Source organism: Pseudogymnoascus destructans (assembly GCF_001641265.1).
Source record: "Pseudogymnoascus destructans isolate 20631-21 unplaced genomic scaffold scaffold_9, whole genome shotgun sequence".
In the NCBI taxonomy this organism is placed as follows: domain Eukaryota; kingdom Fungi; phylum Ascomycota; class Leotiomycetes; order Thelebolales; family Thelebolaceae; genus Pseudogymnoascus; species Pseudogymnoascus destructans.
Window position 1 is genome coordinate 941,520 of NW_020167528.1, and position 14,261 is coordinate 955,780.

A 14,261-nucleotide genomic window follows, 5' to 3' on the forward strand; every position below is an offset into this window, starting at 1 on the left:
ATTGCTCCCGGTTTCACAGATGATGTTGTGATTTGGATTTTGTGATTTGTATTGATGAGGTGGGTGACTGAACCTCTTAAAATACACCACATAGTAACGATGCAGGTTGACGCCATCCCGTCTGTCTCTCGCCAATATGCTACTGTAGCCTGTAGCCCTACATGCCTACATGCTTGGATCCGCTTCTCTAGTATACCGCCGTACCCCACGATGGAGCACTGCACAGGCATGCATCATCCCCAAGTCCTGTTAAAGTGATACGTCGTTTCACCCCTTGTCACGGTCCACGGTCGTGGCCTCCAGCCCGAGGCTGAAGAAATATTTCCACAGCCCCGCGACTAGCGCGTCAGCCTCGCTCAACGCAAGGCCAAATTTCTTGAAGATGCCCTGTCGCAGCGCCTCGAATATCTACTCCTCATAAATACAATGGTAAGTATTTTTAATACCGTTTCTGGGACCAGGGCTAATATGGGCGGCAGTCAGCCGAAAGTGCCAGCGCAAACGACATGTTCCGGCCCCCTATCGTCCGATCCGCCGCCGCTGTCCTGGATCGGAGCCTCTTCACACGGACATTCCCCATTGCTGCGGCACGGATAACAGATCATAAACTCATATCGCCGTCGCGGGGGAAGCTAGAAAAGAGCAAGGAGTTGTTGAGGGTGGATAGGGTTTCTGCGGTTAGAGAGGACCCGGATCCAGCGCTTGCGGCGAAGGGTGGGAAGTGCTTGCTTCTTAGGCCGGAGGTTAAGCCCGAGGATCCTACGACATGGAGTGCTATCTTGAAGCAGGCTGTGGAGGCGAAGGAGATGAGTGTCATGCCGTATGAGTTGACTTTGGATTATAATTACTGGAATTACCGTACGTGGGTTGGCGTGGGGCATGCAGGGGGTGCGTACTGACAGAGTTTAGTTGATATCATGAAATCCATCTTACCGGAAGACTCACAAGAAGAAATCCCGGTCGGCTTCAGCATAGTCGGACACATCGGTATGTTCCCCTACCCCTTTCCCTACAAGACCAAACACTAACACACCCCCAGCCCACCTCAACATCCGCGAAGCCTACCTCCCCTTCAAGAACCTCATAGCCGAAGTCCTTATCGACAAGAACCCCACCATCCGCACCGTAATCAACAAAATCGACGACGTCGGGGACAAATCCGAATTCCGCACCTTCAGCTACGAGCTCCTCGCCGGCGTCGACGACCTCAACGTCAAGATCCGCGAAGAAGACTGCACCTTCCGCTTCGACTACTCGCAGGTCTACTGGAACAGCCGGCTGAACACCGAGCACCGCCGCCTCGTTGCTATCTTCGACCCCGGCTCCGTGGTCTGCGACGTCATGGCAGGCGTGGGCCCGTTCGCGCTCCCTGCTGCGAAGAAGGGCGTCTTTGTCTGGGCTAATGACCTTAACCCCGCTAGCATCGCTGCGCTGCGCGACGCTACGAAGTTAAATAAAGTCGCGCCGTATATCCGCACCTTTAACACAGACGGCCACAAATTCATCCACCAGTGCGCACAGGACCTGCTCGCGGTTTCTAAGGCCGGAGAGAACAAAGTCTCCGTCCCCTCCAAACAGCCGCGCATGTCGCGGTCCCAGAAGGTCCGCCCCCACCCCATCCCACCCACCGTGGTCGAGATCCCACAAACAATCTCCCACTTCGTCATGAACCTCCCCGCCACAGCCATAACCTTCCTCCCCGCCTTCCGCGGCCTCTACGCCGGCCACGAATCGCTCTTTGCGCCGCACACCGCCACAAAGCTGCCGATGGTGCACGTCCACTGCTTCTCGACGAAGTCGGAGGATAATGTTAAGGAGGGGATTGAGATCTCGGGGATCGTGAGTGAGATGCTGGGAGTGAAGATGGAGTTTGAGGGGGCGGTGGAGAAGGTGGAGGGGGATCCCAGGAAGAGGAAGGAGGCGGTGGGGGAGGTGAAGGAGGGGAGGGTCAGGGTGCATGATGTGAGGGATGTGGCGCCGTTGAAGAGGATGTTTTGTGCGAGTTTTAGGATACCGGCTGAGGTTGCTTTTGCGAAGGTATAAAAGGAGGGGGGGTTAAAATAGAGGGATTGGTGCTTTGAATATAATAATATCTTCTACCATACTTTACCTTTTCCACGCTGCCTCTTTCCTATTATGCTTGGCCAACGTCACTAGTTTGCTGCCTTTATTCACAGGCACAAAAATAGTAGTTATAGTTCCCGATGCGGTCGTGTCTGTTAAATTTTATGATATATGCATTTCATCTACGCTAAACGCAATAAAGGCCCCATCTCCTGGCCAAACCAACACATTTATACAACGCCATCGGCACCCCTTCATCTTATGCCTGTATCTACTTCTCATCTTCGGATGCAAGTCTAGATCTCAACTTTCTTAGCCAGCGCCTCCGCCAACTCGTCGACCTCCTTATCCTTCTTCTGGATCACCGGCTCTTCTTGGGCCTCATCTTGCTCCTCAAGCAGCTTCTCCCTCCTCTCCTCAGCCTCCTCCTCCTCCTCCTCTTCTTCCTCCTCCTCCTCATCACTATCAAGCTCATCCAACTCATCAATTCCCCAATCATCCTCAACCACCACATCCCCCCCAAACTTCTCCTTCCTCTCCTCCAGCAGCTCCCTCAGCTCCTGAAGCGCGAAATCATCCTCCGAGAACTTATTCCCATTCAGCTCCACCCTCTTCATCGCTGGCAGCGCCAACTTAATTGTCTCCGTCAACACCTTCAGCCCCTTCGCATTAATATCATTATACTGCATCCTCAACGTATGCAACTTCTTATTCTTCCCCCCCGCCAACGCCTGCGCCAACACCACCCCTCCCCTAGCACCCCAGAGCGTATCACTCGCCCCAATCTCCTCAATATCCTCCCACCCCCTCACCGCCTTGGCAAGCGCTCTCGCTCCCAGAATCGTAAAAAGGTTATCCTGCAGATCAAGCACACGGAGGCCCTTAGCGTGGCGCAAGCCGTCGGAAATCAGGTGCACAGTCCCCTCAGTTCGGATCCCATTCTGCACCATCTTGACCTCGCGCACGCCCGTGTGCAAGCTGAACGCCTTGGCCCACGCGAGCATAGAGCCGCTCTCAAGCCTGTTGCGGCCACAGATCACGGTCTCGAGGTCTGGGACATCGGTGCCTGCCGCGCGTGCGGCGGCCTTCTTGGCGTGCAGCTCGGACAGGGCGTCGGCGACCATGATGCCGGCGTGGGGGCCGAGGCCGTTGTTGTTGAGGTACAGGTGGCGAAGGGGGGTGTGCGAGGAGAGGAAGGCGACGAGGGGCGCTTGCATGTTCAGGCCGAAGGCGTTGTCGTTGAGGTTTACGGTGTGGAGGTTGGGAAGCTCGAGGAGGGAGGTGAGCAGGGAGGAGAGGGCGGTGGGGATCTCAGAGAGGAGGCGGCCGGTGAAGATATCGGCGAAAATGGCGACCTGTTGGGGTTGTGTTAGGGGTCTGGTTTGGTGGGAGAAGGAGGGTGGAGGGAGGACTTACTTGGATAGTCTTCTTGGTGCGGAGGACGTCGGCAAAGGCGGCAGCTGCTTCGATTCCGACGGTGTTGCCTTGAAGGCGCACCTCCTCCACGTCTTCCATCTCGCGGAGAGCTTTGATGTGAGGTTCTACATCTTCGGCGGTGTTGAACTTGATGCCCTTGCCCTCGAGAGAGAAAACCTTGGTTGCGTTCGCCATTGTTCGCGTTATTCAAAAGGATGTGCGTTAGGACAGGAATAAGTCTCGCGCTCTTGAAAGTGTTATGAGGTTTAGGAAAAAGTCGGTCTGTTGACTTGCAAAGGGGGGTAGTTTTGGTTGGTGGGGTAGCGTATCTTGATGGGGCACAACTTTAATGACAAGTGCCCAATTCGGGGATAAACGTTTTTCCAGCACCGAGGAAACGCCCCGAGGCTACCAGTGACCAGGCTGACAAATTAACCAATGCCTCCATAAAACTTGTTCATATCAACATACCTTTACTATCAAGAAATAGAAAGTCACAATGTCTTCAGCATCAATCCAGCTTTGTAAGTCCGATCAATTGCCTTTGGAAGTATGATTATTGACTGTTGAAAAGCATCTGCATCCAGCGCGACCATCGCGGCGCCACCCAAGTCCGAAAGCAAGCCGAAGGTATGAAGCTCACCTTATCCCCCATAACCGCCGACAGGGCTAATATTCCATAGCCATGCTGCGTATGCAAAGAGGAGAAGGCCGTCCGTGACGAGTGCATGCTCTTCAGCAAGTCCAACGACCCCCAAAAGGACTGCGCTAGCACGGTCGACAAGTACAAGAGCTGCATGGCAGGGTTCGGCTTCAACCTGCCGTAAGCTCACAGAATCAAGTGTACAACGAAACGGATGCAGCGGCATAGTGTAATATACATAGCAATGGGAACTACAATTGGCGTATGGGGAAACTAGAAATGGCAGGACTGTACAACATCGGGCATTCAGATAGGATCGAAAGGAAGTTCAATCTCAACTATAACATGTGTTTTATACAAATGGTTAAACCGATCATTTTTCTCGTGTCCAGTGCGCCATGCACCCCCAACCGTGGCCCCAGTCCTATCCAAACGCCACCCATCATAAGCCAATCTATAGACCGGCGAGCACCTTTTGAATGCCAAGACTATTCGCATCATCCCTCTTGCTCACAAAGGCCCGGAAATCCGGCTTATCAAGGCCCTTGTTCATAGGCCCTGTTTGGATGTTCTTCGACCTCTCCCTGAGAGCCTCTGAGCCGATAATGAATATGCTACCTATGTCGCTTAGAATGTCCAAACTACTCTCGACATCCTTCTTCAATCGCCACTCCTTCAGAGTAGAAGTATACTTGGACATGTCCTTGGTTACCATCAGTCCGCCTGTGGCGTTAACCTGGAACTTCTTGAAATGTTCAAAGAGGAGATCGCGAATACAGATGGCGAGCTCGGAGTTGAAAATCTCGAAGTTCTGGCCGTCAAGAGCCTGAGCCGCGACATGGTTGGTCTTGGTAAGAAATGTGCAGATAGCTGCGCACGTAGGGGTTTGCAGCTGCTCGAGATAACTGGTTCCGCCACGGCCGATATCGAGGTCAGCATCCCGAGGGCGGAAGTCTAATTTCTTTTGGCCAGCGAGAACCTTGGTGACCCAACTAGCAACGACATCAATCGTCTTTTGGATGATGGCACTTGTCTTGTCTTCCATACGCTTCACGGCCTCTTTTGTCTTGCTTTCCATGTCACGACGTACAGTCGTGTTTGTTTCAGCGAGACGGATGAGAACCGTGTTAATGAATCGGTTCATCAAGTTTGTAATAGTGATTGCTTGTCGTAATGCTGGGAAATATGCAAGGTCAGGTTCTACCTTGGACGATTCCTGTGCCAACCCTAGGTCGTTCGCAGCGTCCAAAGCGGTTTCCACGTACACCTGGCCCATGCTCGTCAAGAGCATGCTCAGAAGAACAGAGACATCCTTCGGGGTATCGCTGCCGCCACTAAGCTCAAGAGCTCTTCGAACGCCTTCCGCCAGCCACTTTAGCATGCGCTTTGCATTGGGAATGCTCAGAACCCCATCCTCCTCCGAGACTTCAATTTCATTCTTGTTTTCATTTCCCTTTAAGCCGGCGACTCTCAACATCATGGCTTTCTGGGTTGGCGTGAGCTCGGATGAGTCGAGTCGGTCAATATAGGCGTCTTTGGCGGTCGCCAGTAACTGGGTACCCTGCTGGGCCAATGATGCCATGAACCCGGTGGGAGTCTTCTTCCGCCTGGAGTGGTATATGGTGAATTTGAACAACAACGAGGAGTAAAGTTCCTCCAGACTCTGACATTCTCGATCGATGTATGATGAGCCAACAAGGTAGGGGATGAAGAGCTCATCAACCTGTTGCTCCAGCACCAGTGTTGTTGCCGCAGAGCAAGAATCAGGGTGCTCAGTAAGGCCGTGTGATTTTAAATCTTCCACAAGGCTGTTGATATAGGCTCTTGAGGCATGCAGTGACCGTAGGAATGCCAGAGATGAGATGGTGTCCGCATTCTCCAATACCATTTCCAGCCTTTGTTGTATAGATTGCTGGAACACTCTTTGAGTAAATTTTGCAAGCACGACATCATAATATGGGAATGCGCGCTTCATGATGAATGATTCCTCCTGCATAACAATTTTGACTTCATCAACAAGAGACTGCAAGCTAGGTTCAACACCCGGGGGTTCTACGTCTGGATCTGCGAGCCGTTCCCACGTGTCGCCATCAGTTACCACCTCTTCTGTAATTAGTTGGTTCCTATCGATAAAGAACTGATGTTGATTGACAAACAAAGCAACGACACTTGAACCGCCATTGAAGTCCCGTAGCACTTTGGCGCATTCCATCATATTGTCGTAGTTCTGCTTTCGATAACTTACGTCAAACTGTGTGAGAAGGTCCTTCTCTAAGGTTTCCGAGAACTTCTCTATCAGCTCTTTCGTGTTGTATCCGCCGTGCTCTTCAGGCTCATCCACGGACACCTTCGATTTCTTTCCAGCGTTTGCTTGTCGCCAAGATTTCGGATCAAGCCTTTGGCTGATTCTCATGAGTTGTCTGGCAATAACGGCGCATCGGACTTTGCCTTCTCCATTTCCTTGTCTTCGTACCTCCTCCAAAGATGTAAGCTCGCCAGTGTCGCTCACCTCGAGCCAGCACTGTATCAAGAACTGGGCGTCCAATGCACGCCTTCGCTGCTTGTCCAAATCCTCTAGCTTCTCGCCGAGTTGGACGGCAACATTCCCTCCTGCATCTGTTTGACTGTTCCGTTCGCTCTCTTGTACCCCTCCTTGGTTTAAGGATCCCTCGAGTTTTTCGTACGAGTTTATAGATTGATCCAGTTTCCTCCCAAGGCTGTCCAGCGTTTTCTCATGTTCGATTTCTGCTCGTCGCACCGCTGTTTGGAGCTCTGTCTCGCGCTCTTCTAGATCGTCCGATAGGGTCGCAAGCTGCGATAATGCGCCTATACATATCAGTGTCAGGCTCAGCCAATGCACAGCTGGCTATAAGGAACACGTACCCTCGAACGCGCGGATTAGAGGCTTGGGATCGAAAGCTTGCTGTGATGCTGGTGCAGAGCGCCGGTTAATCGGTATCGTGCTCTCCGAGAGGCTCTCAACAAAATCTTTTACAATAAAGTTTGTGTCCGAAAAGGTCTCCAAGTTGAAGTTGGGCCCGCGTGGGAATATGGACCTGCCAGTTGGAGGGGCTCCCGCCATTGGACCCGGAGAAGCTCAGTAGCTTCAGGATCCCACAAGCAGTTGTTCGACCCTGAGCATTGGCTAGGGTTTCGGAATCACCAGTGATTCTGAAGGGTCACTTGTTTCCTGGTATTTGTGTTTATCGTCTATCGTCTATCGTCCATGGCCTGGGCATGAAACCATGCGGAACCCCAATCTCGAGCTATCTCGACCCAAAACAGCCTAGCAATTCTCGGCACGTACCGCTGATGTCAACCGCAATAAATAATGGACGCTTGCGTAGTGAAGAAGATCACAGGGTTCGGATTTATTTTTTTATGAAGCCCGACGTACCTCAGCCTCCGTATATACGCCTGTCTTGACTGCCGGGTTCCACACCGAGCCACACTGTACATACGTTGTCGTCAAATTCGCCCTCCTGCAAAGATAGGCACGCGAAGCAACCGACGCTGCGATCCAGTTTGGGGGACGTCATCTTTCTATGCGAGGAGTTCGTTGACCGGCCGGGCCTTGCGTTGTATTATAATTGTACCACCAGCCGCCTAGTTCGACTATAACGACATTCCAAAGACTCCCAGATGTCTCAAGCAACAAGAGAACTGAAGATCTACCGGAAAGATGCCAAGAGTAACCATAATCTGTTAACGCCGTCGGAACGAGAGAAACTCATAGCTGTAAGTCACCACGCTGTCAGCAATGCGAATTCCAGTTCTAACATGAAGCCAGCCATATCTTCCGGAGCCACCTTCACGATCAAAGTCGGGCAACGGGGAGTCAGATGAACGAACGCTTCGTAACCAGCCGAGACCGATAATTGGCGTGCGGAAGTTCCTCAAAAATCAACTACATGTCCTCGTGTTTGCAATTATACATACTATTTTCTCTATATACATACGGCTTCGACAAGCATATCATACTGTCAGGGATCGAACCTTCGCTGTTCTCTACTACCACCACCGGACGCCTGCGCTCATTCAGAAGGATGTGAAGGGGCTGAAGAGATTACCGGAACACTTGAGTGTGATACTGAAGCTTGAGGAAGGAAAGGGGGGTGCTGCGCTTGAGACTCTCTTGGATGAAGTGGCTGAGGTTTGCGCGTGGTGCGCATGTGTCGGAATTCCCATGCTCTCAATCTACGAGAGGACAGGTATGTATTGCCTCCACATGCTACATTCCAGTTTCTAACTCCCTTAGGCGTCCTAAAAGGATACATTCCAACAACCCACAGAGCCGTCACTCGAAAGCTTTCGTCGTATTTCGGTCGCCAACACCCTGCACTGTCTATCCGTGCGCCGCACATTCCATCCATGGAGTCCTCCCCGACTACGCCACCAAGCGATGTCGATGTCCCGGTATCCCTAGGTCAACTCTCGGTACTCTTGATCTCCGAAGAGGACGGCGAAGACTCCATTGTCGACTTGACCAAGACTCTTACCGAGATGTCTCAACGATCAAAGATCACACCGAAGGATATCACCGTCGACTTGGTTGATGCCGAGCTTTCCGAGAGTGTCATGAGCGGACCGGAACTCCTCATTTTGTTCGGACCAACGATTGAACTCGACGGCTACCCACCGTGGCAGATCAGCCTCAGCGAAATCTACAATGTGCAGGATAACCAAGGAGTTGGATACCAAGTGTTTCTCCGCGCCTTGTATAATTACGCAAATGCGCAGATGCGTTTTGGCAGATAGATAATAAACATACGGGCAATATTACGCCCCTTTCTTGTCCTCCCCGGCCCTTCCTGGCCAGACTGTCGTGTTCCTGGCCTCCTGGTCTAATCTCATTTATACACGGGCCCAGAGCAAACGTTGTAGCTGTAGCTGTATTAATTAGCGGTGCCTCCCTTTGACCAGGACCTTCCTAGACGCAAAACTCTGTTGACTAGTTGGCGCACCACCCTTCACTGCTTTGTCACTATTGCCAGTAGTTTCAGGGAATCGAACGACTGCTGTGATAGCCTAGCTGTGGTAGCCTAGCTGTGGTTTCTCACCTTGTCACGTGTGGGTGCCTAGTAGAATCTGGGTGCTCTCCTGCCCCATACGCCTCATGATTCCCAGTGGCTTAGATTCCGCGCTATCTCAGGGGCCTCTGCATATGTAGCGCCAACCTTTAAGAACTGAGGGGGGATAGTGTGGGACAGTGATCGGGGGGGGGGGGTAGAGTAGCGTATAGTCACTGTTGGTAGTCAAGTGGTTTGTAGACACTAGGAATGAAGTTGAATTCTTAATTACTTTGAAATAACGGTTTTCCATACATTAGCGCTAGTGCGCGGATTCTTCAAAAGTGAAGCTCAAGATATTTAAAATTTAGGTGGTGAGGTGTTTACAAGCTCGATGCGATCATTCTTGCGCAGATTGGCGCTACTAGAGCTAAAAGTGCGCGGATTCAGAAAATGAAGCTAAATGCGCTAGAAGTGCGTACGTAGTAATATGCGATCAACCTTGCGTACAAATATATGGTGCTAATTGTGAGAGTCATATCACTTGGTGATTCAAGACAGGTAAGCAGCACGGGGTTCAGCAGGGAATCGTACTCCATTTGTAGGTGGTTGTTAAAAACTAGCCGCTGGCTTCCTATCGAAGCCAGCTCCTCCCTACTTATACTCTTGTGCGTGTTCTCGTCGAGCCAAGGCCTTGGCTACCCTTGGCATTCTCAGCCGGAGCCCCTTCCTGTCGACGTGACAGGAAAAGGGGTTCGGCTCCTGACCGTGACATAATAGAACCAAAAGTGCGTAGATTTAAAGAATGAGGCTTAAGATATTCAGGATTTTGGTGGTGATTTATCCAGAGGCTCGATGCGATTAATTTTGCGCAGATTGGCGCTACTAGAGCCAAAAGTGCGCGGATTCGGAAAGTGAAGCTATAGAAGTACGTAGGTTCTCAAAAATGAAGCTCAAGATATTTAAAAGTTGTGTAGTAATTAATGTATCTAGAAGCTCGATACGATTAATATGGCGCAGATATGGCGCAGATATGGCGCTAATGGAACCAAAAGTGCGCAGATTCAGAAAATGAGGCTCAAGATATTCAGGTTTTTGGTGGGGATGTATCCAGAAGCTCGATGCGATTACGGAGTAATCTTGAAATGTGCGCGGATTCTCAAAAGTGAAGCCAAAACACCCGCGAAGAACAGATAGCCACGTGTTGTGCAGTTTACAGATGGTCTAATACACATATCGCTGCGGTGCTTGAGGCCGAAGATGTCTAGATATCAAGTCTTAGTGCAACGGTCGGGGACGTGGCTCTGCAAAGGTTCAAGGTTCAGCCACAACACTATCAAAGGGTAGGCTGCACAGCCTGTGGGGATGGTGTACATGTCTGACCTGATCTGCCTTGTGCTTAGCTCCAGTCAGCTGAATAGTGCAGATAATGGGGTGTTGGCCTCATCTTGTGGGATGACATGGCTAGCCTTGTCTGCCCTGACCTCCAGACCTACTAGTATTCGTTTGACCAGGAGCTATAGACACTACACATTGTGAAATTATCGTGCGAGCCTTGCCTCTCTTTGTCTGCGCATTTATTGGGTCAGGTTATCATGTTTGACTTGCTTTCTTTTCAACAACACAAACAATATCACAATCGTTATTTTTCTCACATCTTACACTTACACACTGTCGCTCACCACCCCTCATTCTTGTTACCATACACAAAGCAGCTTTCATCAGAAATCATCAGGGGTGCGTCTCAATTTATTAACAAGCCTGTTCATTACAAGGCATTTCCGACGTGTGCGGCTCTACAATATAACACAAGACAGTCCTTGAAACATTTGCAAGAACGGAAGAGAACACGATGAGTGACAATCTCTCAATTTCCAATTTGCCTGGCCAGAGGTGGAAAATCTCTCCTCCGCCTCCAGAGCTGTTACACAGTCCACCTGAAACCTCGCATGAGATCGAAAGTATACTGGAAAGTTCCATGGAGCAACTACATGCCTTGTTTGAATACGAAGCTCGCCTAGAACGGCAACAACAACTTGCAGAAGAGAGGAGCCGTCTGGAACGACAACGAGTTGCCGCCGTAGAAAATAGTTTCCAGCAACAACAGGAACGGCATCTGCTTGCAATATTGAGGCAAGGCTCGGAACGGGAACTCCCTGTAGAAAACTCCCCAGGACACCGAGGAAATGTTGGCGCCCCAGCAAACATGTCAAAGGGAAAGGGGAAAAACACTCAAGAATCCCCAGAGAATGTGCCAAATGTAGTAAGTTTAGGAAGAATACTTTGTGCCATATATATACTGATTGGATTCAGGACTCTCAACCGAGTGTCGTTGCACCACCTCTCCAGACCCAGGGGTACATATCTACATCGGCTCCAGGGAAACAAGTAGCGCCAGCCAAAACCCCCGCAGCTCCTATGGTGAGTCCGCCAGTTCGCGAAGAGGTTTCGTTTGCAGCCCGAGAAGAACCACCAGCGTTCCAAAAGAGTCGATCAGTGTCCCCGAAGAGCCCCCCGGCATATGCGGAGTCTTCTTCAGCGGCCGCGGCAAGACCACCAGCGGCTATGAAGGGTTCTCCCACATCTGCGGGGTGCCCACCAGCGGATACAGGGGGTTCGTCGTCACGTAAATGGAGCCTTCGTCTTCTCCGGCCATATGTGACGACCGTGTTTAAGCCTGGGGGTCGATCAGGCCGGGGGATCTTGTCTAGGCGTACTAAGGAGTCTACCTCACAAACGGGGTATGTCCGTTATCAACACTAGGGAACCCAAGCTGACAATTATCAGGGAATGCGTATCATGCATGGATGATTTTTGTGTTCAAGAGATGGTGCCTTTGACGTGCCATGCTTACTGCAGCCCGTGCTTCACCCTTCTTATTGAGTAGGTTCCTTCAGTAATAACACTGTGCTTTTAACTAACAAATTGCCAGGACATCAATTTCAACAGAGACCTCTTGGCCACCCAAATGTTGTCTGAATGTGATCCCAAGATCATTGATTATGAGCAACCTCCATGGCAAGCTAAAGACACGATACGAAACCATGCTCGAAGAACGCTCTATCGCAATTGAAGATCGAGTTTACTGCTCTAAACCTTCATGCGGCTCCTGGATTCCGCATCACAAAATTGACAAACCCCTAATCCTGGCACGTTGTGCCCGATGCCGCCACAAAACCTGCATGATATGCCGGGGCTCTTACCATTCTAATGGGGAATGTCCTGAGGACCCCAGCCTGAGAGAGACCATACAATGTGCCCTCAACGCAGGCTGGCGCCGCTGCTACAAATGCAATGCCCTCGTCGAGCATGCTCAGGGGTGCAGTCACATGACCTGTAATTGCAAGGCGCAGTTCTGCTATACATGTGGCCTCAAATGGAAGACTTGTACATGTACTGAGATCGAGCTAGAGGCATACTTGATCTCTGCCGACTGGCGGAGAGAAACCGCAGCATCCCAGGCTCAAATTAGGCAGGCGGCCTATGCGGCGCTGGACAGGGAGGTACGAGCCGATCAGACCGAGCATGCCAACGAACTTCGAGAGACTCTGAACCTGTTGGAGAATTTTGAGGAGAGAACTCCAGCACAGAGAGCTGCGGAAGAGAGGGCATTTGCCGTGGTGGCCGAGCGAGAGGCTGAGCAGGACCGTTCCCGGGATTTCGAAGTCAAATTACAGAGGCTGCGTGAAGAGATGGACCTTGTACATTCTATCCAACAGATTGCGAATTTTGATCGCTTCGAGACGGAGAATGAGGCGCTTGCAGATGCGGCTAAAGAGGAGTTAGCTCACATCGACGATTATTTCCATGCGCTGTCTCTGGAGGAAAAGGATGGCATGGTGGGTGAGTATTTAATACTCCTCAGACGAGCCGGCATGGAACTTACTGATGAAATGATGAATGGAGCTGGTAAAAAGGTGGATATGTCAAAAGCAATTGATGAACAAATAGCACACGAATTAAGACCCAGCATTCTCAAGAGCCCTGCAGAACTCACAAGAGTAAAGGAAGAAACGGCAAGATACATAGAATTCTTCAAACGACAAGGCAAGGAACCTACTGAGCATCTCATCAATGTAGCGCACAGAGGAGCGGCAAGAAGAACGGTGAAGATGCACCAATTGGCGCGAGAGGCAAGGCACGACCAACAGAGTGATAAGATTAATGCGAGGCTGGAAGCAGAGCAGGAGCGGCTCAGAGCTGGGCACCAGACGGATATGAAATGGTTTGAGGAAATCGCGACGGTTAGAGATGCACTACTGGTGCAGATGACGGTGGATGAGTATTCGTTGTAGCCGTGGATGGTGTCTAATGAGCGGACTTAGAGAGCGCGGGTTTGTTTAAGGAATGTGGTCTCATCTGAAACGTTACAGATCTCCCAAAATAGAGACCAGATTACCTTTACTGTTTAGGTTTACTGTTGGGTTTAGTCTTTAGGTTTGCAAACTCTTCGCTGAGTAAGATGCAATGGCTTGTGGAGAGATATGAGTGTTGAGTCGAGAGTGGTGAGCGTTGAGTGGTGAGGATGAGAATGAGAGTGATGTAGTCGGGATAGAATTGCACTGTCGACAGTACGTACCCTTCCCGCCGCATCCCTGGACGTCGATTGGCAAGATCGTATGGAGATGGGATAATTATTAGACTTTAGTGCCTTACTCATCAAGCAAGTTACGTACAACACCATAACGTTATCACTTTTCCCTTTCGTTATGTCTTGGCACGCCCTTTTCTGAACCTCTACTCATCCTCATTCTCAACCTAACTAATCCCGTACATAGCCTATTGTAGCCCATACTCCACTTGGTAGGAACCTCCAAGTTCACTGGTCCTTCTCCTTTGAACATTCCCCCGAACCCACTTCACCACGTCGTCGCAGCTTACATACTCCACTCAACGTGACTGTACGCCCTCTGCGCCCTCCGCCGTTTTCCATTGGCTTAGAGACTGGGTGAGATGGCTGTATTTGGGATGGGGGATTGGGTAATAGATTGGATATACTGCTGGCAGCTTTGGGAGGGTGTGAGATTTATGGTTATTTTGGTTGGAGTTAGGCCTGGGTTTTAATGGGCGACTTGGTATATTTACATGAAATCAAAATATAATGAAAACAGAAGCGTCTCCATAGGAAG

At 50.7% G+C, this 14,261-nt stretch overlaps 6 protein-coding genes across 6 annotated transcripts; 4 read left to right on the top strand and 2 right to left on the bottom strand.

Moving 5' to 3' along the window:
- Window positions 1-84: 84 nt before the first annotated feature.
- On the top strand, window positions 85-2,043 carry TRM5 (tRNA(m(1)G37)methyltransferase; the record flags this gene model as incomplete). Its single annotated transcript, XM_024467992.1, has 4 exons — window positions 85-429; window positions 480-858; window positions 910-987; window positions 1,040-2,043. The coding sequence occupies exons 1-4, from the start codon at window positions 427-429 to the stop codon at window positions 2,041-2,043; spliced, it is 1,464 nt and encodes a 487-aa protein (XP_024324574.1). The 5' UTR covers window positions 85-426.
- A 166-nt stretch (window positions 2,044-2,209) lies between these two features.
- On the bottom strand, window positions 2,210-3,935 carry VC83_04360 (uncharacterized protein). Its single transcript, XM_024467993.1, has 2 exons — window positions 3,481-3,935; window positions 2,210-3,419 (listed from the first exon to the last, which is right to left on the bottom strand). The coding sequence occupies exons 1-2, from the start codon at window positions 3,673-3,675 to the stop codon at window positions 2,361-2,363; spliced, it is 1,254 nt and encodes a 417-aa protein (XP_024324389.1). The 5' UTR covers window positions 3,676-3,935; the 3' UTR covers window positions 2,210-2,360.
- Window positions 3,936-4,472, top strand: COX17 (copper metallochaperone cox17). Its single transcript, XM_024467994.1, has 3 exons — window positions 3,936-4,004; window positions 4,055-4,110; window positions 4,164-4,472. The coding sequence occupies exons 1-3, from the start codon at window positions 3,980-3,982 to the stop codon at window positions 4,305-4,307; spliced, it is 225 nt and encodes a 74-aa protein (XP_024324390.1). The 5' UTR covers window positions 3,936-3,979; the 3' UTR covers window positions 4,308-4,472.
- SEC10 (Exocyst complex component 5) lies at window positions 4,473-7,479 on the bottom strand. Its single transcript, XM_024467995.1, has 2 exons — window positions 7,007-7,479; window positions 4,473-6,949 (listed from the first exon to the last, which is right to left on the bottom strand). Exons 1-2 carry the CDS (start codon window positions 7,203-7,205, stop codon window positions 4,578-4,580), a joined length of 2,571 nt encoding a protein of 856 aa, XP_024324391.1. The 5' UTR covers window positions 7,206-7,479; the 3' UTR covers window positions 4,473-4,577.
- On the top strand, window positions 7,480-9,314 carry VC83_04363 (uncharacterized protein). Its single transcript, XM_024467996.1, has 3 exons — window positions 7,480-7,861; window positions 7,914-8,334; window positions 8,382-9,314. The coding sequence occupies exons 1-3, from the start codon at window positions 7,766-7,768 to the stop codon at window positions 8,879-8,881; spliced, it is 1,017 nt and encodes a 338-aa protein (XP_024324392.1). The 5' UTR covers window positions 7,480-7,765; the 3' UTR covers window positions 8,882-9,314.
- Window positions 9,315-10,397: 1,083 nt separating this feature from the next.
- On the top strand, window positions 10,398-13,780 carry VC83_04364 (uncharacterized protein). Its single transcript, XM_024467997.1, has 5 exons — window positions 10,398-10,475; window positions 10,536-11,395; window positions 11,446-11,873; window positions 11,920-12,015; window positions 12,065-13,780. Exons 2-5 carry the CDS (start codon window positions 10,985-10,987, stop codon window positions 13,425-13,427), a joined length of 2,298 nt encoding a protein of 765 aa, XP_024324385.1. The 5' UTR covers window positions 10,398-10,475; window positions 10,536-10,984; the 3' UTR covers window positions 13,428-13,780.
- The last annotated feature ends 481 nt before the right edge of the window (window positions 13,781-14,261 follow it).